General features: G+C 31.2%; 1 protein-coding gene across 1 annotated transcript; it reads left to right on the top strand.

The window, feature by feature from the left end:
* Positions 1-2,175: 2,175 nt before the first annotated feature.
* Positions 2,176-4,480, top strand: LOC101217351 (GPI-anchored protein LLG1). The gene is made up of 3 exons (XM_004139714.3): positions 2,176-2,425; positions 2,519-2,575; positions 4,117-4,480. Exons 1-3 carry the CDS (start codon positions 2,332-2,334, stop codon positions 4,473-4,475), a joined length of 510 nt encoding a protein of 169 aa, XP_004139762.1. The 5' UTR covers positions 2,176-2,331; the 3' UTR covers positions 4,476-4,480.
* Positions 4,481-4,713: the final 233 nt, after the last annotated feature.

The raw sequence follows: 4,713 nt of genomic DNA, 5'->3' as shown, positions 1-4,713 counted from the left end.
GCTCATTTCTATGTCTTCTTTCATTTTTCTAATAAAAGATAGTATGAATAAAGTTGCACATCATTAAAGCTTACTGTTATCGCAAGACAACACACTTGAAAAAACATTTAGATTGAATTAATATAGTAAATATACTTTTGAAATGACATATGTACCATCAAAATATATATTTCAAGCATAAAATACTTAATTGACCTTATATACAAATCAATCAAACTTTAACCAAATTCAAAACTGGAACGATGACCTTTGTGTCAATAAATGAAGCAATAATATTAAGCTAACATTGAGATCAAATTAGACCTTTAGTACAATTCTATAAGCCAATTTTAAACCTTTCAAGAAACCAATTCTATAAGTCAATCGTCTCTATTGGGATAGAGAACAATTCAAGAAACCAATTTACACCTTCAGTACAATTCTATAAGCCAATTTTAAGGTTATTAATGTATCAACACAATTGAGATTCTTACCTTGTATGTATGATGTTGCATAGTTATATTACATTGTCGAGTAGATACGTCCCAAATCTTGATTTGCTTATCAGCACTTGCACCAACAAATATGCAATCAAGAATTTGAAACAAAATAACTCTAAGATGCAAGTGGTCAACAATTCTAAGTGAAATGATTAAAATGGGAAATTGAATGAGCCTTAACAAGAAAACTACATAATAACAAAGACTATATTCAAACTTCTTAAAGAAACCACGGTGCTTCTAAGTCCACAAAGGATGTAGTGATCAGTTGTCAAACACTTCACAAACTCAAAACACCTTCTTTTTGCATATTGCAAATATGACAAATATGACAAGTAATTAGACATATCAAAGGGCTATTAGAGGATTATCCACTTTCAAATTTGCCAGTTTTGCAATTTAGAAAATATGGTGACATGGGCCTTATTATCATAATTTTTTGTTATTTTTACAAACACCCCTTGTATATATATATAACCAATAATATTTCCACCAAAAATTTAAATTCTTAATTAAATATAGGAGAATTTTAAAAATATTAGATTTTACAAATTATTTACAATCTATAGCAAATTCTATCGCTGATAGTCATTGATATGCTATAGTGATAGAAGACTATTAGTCATAGAATCCCAAATTTTGTTATAGCTTGTAAATATTTTAATTTATTTTACTATTTTAAAAATGCCCCTAAATATACATACTCATATATATATATATATAGACACACACTTGATTAATCTCAATTCCACCAGAGCCACGTAACTTCAATTGCAAATAAAATAACACCCAATAACAACTCAAACATAAATAAAATTAAAATAATTAAATTATAAATTTTCTTAATTTGGGAGTGTTACTATTATAGATAGTGATAGATACTATCTATCTAGAATAAATTGTGATCGTATGCAAATATATGTGTTGAATTAATTTGTATTGTATTGGAATTATTCGTTAGAATGGAATCAAAGAAAAAGTAAGTATTTTATCTCTATCAATCTTAGAGGAAAGAAGAAGAACAGATGAAAACGAAAAGGTGTGAAGGTTAATCGCATGGAATTGCAAAGGTATTTATGTAATTATATATAATCGAATCTAGCTTTTGTTCAAATTTTAAAATGTTGTATAGAATGTAATTATTGTGGAAGTTTGCAAAAAGAGTAAAAAGATTATGATAACAAGGACATGTCACTGCATTTTTTAAATTTCAAAAATAGTAAATTTAAAAACGAATAACCCTATGATAGTTCTATGATATATCTAATTGTTTGTTATATTTGCAATATACAAAAACGAGGTGATAAGAGCTGCTTTTTTTTAAAAAAAAATTGTTATAATTTTCCTAATTATTTTAGTATATTGTTTGATTAAAAAAAAAAAAAACTGTCATAAAAATGTAAAAACGTGAATGAAAAGATAATAATATGAAATGAACTTTTTTTAAAGCCAAAAATGGGAATTGATAGCCCTATTTTATGATAGATTAATATCTAAAATGGGGTATTTTGTTTTCCTTTTTAAAAATTTAATATTTAAAAAGTGGGTAAACCGAGCTGAACCGACCCGGTTTGGTAGATAGGGTAACCCAGTTTCCGCGTTTAGCTCAGCTGTATTCCAAATACACTTGGTTGTGTTTGCCTAAATCAAATGCTATCTATATATTTGTATTTTTATTAATCAAATAACACTATTATTTCTTTCTTCAATTCAGACGTGGGCAGGAATTAAAATAAAAATACAAAAACATATTCTAAGTGGAACAAATTCAATTCCACAGCCTGTCTTTGCCCTCTCGTCGGAGATCAAACAACCAACTCCTCCCTCTCTCTCTCTCTCTCTCGCCGGAATTATGCTCTCCCACCGTTCCTTCTTCAACTTAACAATGCTTCTTCTCTTCTTCCTCTCACTGCTTTTCACTTTTTCTTCCTCTGCTTTCATTTCAGGTAACTTCACCAGATTCAAAATCACCGCCACTTTCTCTATTTTCCCTCTTCTTCTCTATTTCTCTCCTTGACCCTCCTTTTTATGTTTTCCAGGACATGCCTTTGAATCCAACCCTTCAATCGGTCGGAACCTCCTACAGGCTAAAAAAGGTTCCACCCCTTCCTCTCTTTAACATCTTTTTCTCTTTTCTTTTTTCTGACTTCTTTGTCTAGCTTAGTTTAGTTGTACGCATGTTTCAGCTGTTAGGTTTTGAAAGCTCTATTTTATTTATGCTTCTTTTCTTTCTATAAGATCTTCCCGATCTGTGTTTCTTCTCTCTCGTGGTTGTGTGGAATTGGGGGTTACTAGATATCGCTTCTGTTGGTTTCAGTTTGACCATTTGATTCTCTTGTTTTCTCTTCCTGTTCCACTACTCACGACCGTTCTGTAAAAAGGAAATTCAGCCGAAATAGTGACTGAATTTTAATTTTCATTATTATCGTATTGGGTTGATCTGTCCGTGATTTACGCTCTGATTCAATAACATTAAAACGGAGGAAAAAAAGTATGTTGCATAAAGTTGCAAAAATTGTGGGTATTAACTGTTTGATTTCTTCCTAAAGATTAGTTGATGTTCATTCTGTTTTAATACTGTTGGATTCTCATCATATGGTAAGCCAGCTGAAGATGAAGATTCTAAATCTGGCGTCTCATTACTTTCTTATGAGAAAACAACTGAATCGTTAGTTGAATGATCTGGGATTATGGCTTTAACATTTTCGTATCTGGTCAGTTGAGCTAGTTGTATGTTGTAAAAGTTCTATCTATACATTGGATTATAAAGTACAGTTATAACTTATATTATAAGGTAATGTAAGTCCAATATAGTAATTTTGTTACATTCATTTGGTTAACTAAATTGATTAAGAAATTAATATTCTTTGTTTTTTATCACTTAATACGTATGTGAAGATAAAAAAAAGTAGCCTCTTAAAAAGTTATATTCTATGGTCTCTGTTGTCTATACCTCCTGCCGGCCTTGTTTGTTTAGATTTTGGCTTTTAATTTAATTTTGTATTAGTGATGTGTTACATAGCATAGGTTTGTAGAAGAACTATTTTGAGATTTGAATAATTTTTTTCTTTTCTTCCCAGAAATCTTCATATTATGTGCATGTGCATTTAGAAAATGAAATAATTAGTTTATGTGCAGTTTTTATCCAAGTGTATAGATGTTTTTCTCTTGGACACAAATTAAAGAACTAACGATAATTTATTTAGCTTTTGATTAGAGATCTGCCACGTTTCCCTTTATGTTCCATTTCTTTTGTCCATATATTAAGCATATGACAATTGATAATCTTTTAGATGAGTGTATTCAAGAGGAATGAGCAGTTTTTGGTGCATACCTCTGTCTTTCATGGAGGAGAAAAGGATCTCTTGATGTTGTTTTGAAATTGCTAGAATTTGATGACTACATATTTTGTGTGGAAAGTCATTAGATTGCTAAATGCCCACTTGTTATTAGTGGTCATAATCATATTAGCTTATTACTCATCACGCTTAACCTTTCCAGATTTCAAATAGAAGTTTGAAAACTTTGTAGTGGTATTTTTGCTTACATTATCTGTGCCCTACCAGTGATTTCTACTTTCTGAAGCTACTCTAAAACTAACTTGATCTAATCATGTAACGTTGCACAATTTATGCAGCTTGTCCAGTGAACTTTGAATTCTTGAACTACACAATCATCACAAGCAAGTGCAAGGGGCCTCGATACCCTCCCAAGTTCTGTTGTTCAGCTTTGAAAGAATTTGCTTGCCCTTATGTCGAAGATCTCAATGATTTAACAAATGATTGTGCTTCGACCATGTTCAGTTACATTAACTTGTATGGAAAATACCCTCCTGGTCTCTTCTCTAGCGAGTGCAAGGAGGGGAAGGAAGGTCTAGAGTGCCCTGCACTCCCACCCTCCACTTCAGCTGATCTAAGTTGGGGCTCGAAAACAAGCTTACCATCGTATTCACTGATTCTCTTGACTGGATTCGTACTGCTTGTACGGCTATTATGATAAGGTCCAAATTCCTTCCATTTTTTCCTTTTCTTATTTGTTACTGTACGTTAAACATACTTGAAAAATTGCAATTCTTTATTACCATGTATTTATTATAATAGTTTCATAGGCTAAACTTGTTTTATCTGTCTACCACTTTGATAGCTGTGGAAAGCGAGTTCTTATTCATGAGATTGAACTGCAAAAGTTCTTATTTGAGGTCCTTTCTATGTTTTTATTTGGTCAAGGTGTATCG

Source organism: Cucumis sativus, chromosome 7 (genome assembly GCF_000004075.3).
Source record: "Cucumis sativus cultivar 9930 chromosome 7, Cucumber_9930_V3, whole genome shotgun sequence".
NCBI lineage: Eukaryota > Viridiplantae > Streptophyta > Magnoliopsida > Cucurbitales > Cucurbitaceae > Cucumis > Cucumis sativus.
The sequence above is the reverse complement of the archived record's forward strand: the minus strand, read 5'-3'. Positions and strand labels throughout refer to the sequence as shown.

Coding starts and splice junctions, on each gene's coding strand:
- LOC101217351 (XM_004139714.3), top strand. CDS start 2,332: ATGCTCTCCCACCGTTCCTTCTTCAACTTAACAATGCTTCTTCTCTTC. Junction 2,426..2,518: donor TTCCTCTGCTTTCATTTCAG/GTAACTTCACCA, acceptor TATGTTTTCCAG/GACATGCCTTTGAATCCAAC. Junction 2,576..4,116: donor CCTCCTACAGGCTAAAAAAG/GTTCCACCCCTT, acceptor CAATTTATGCAG/CTTGTCCAGTGAACTTTGAA.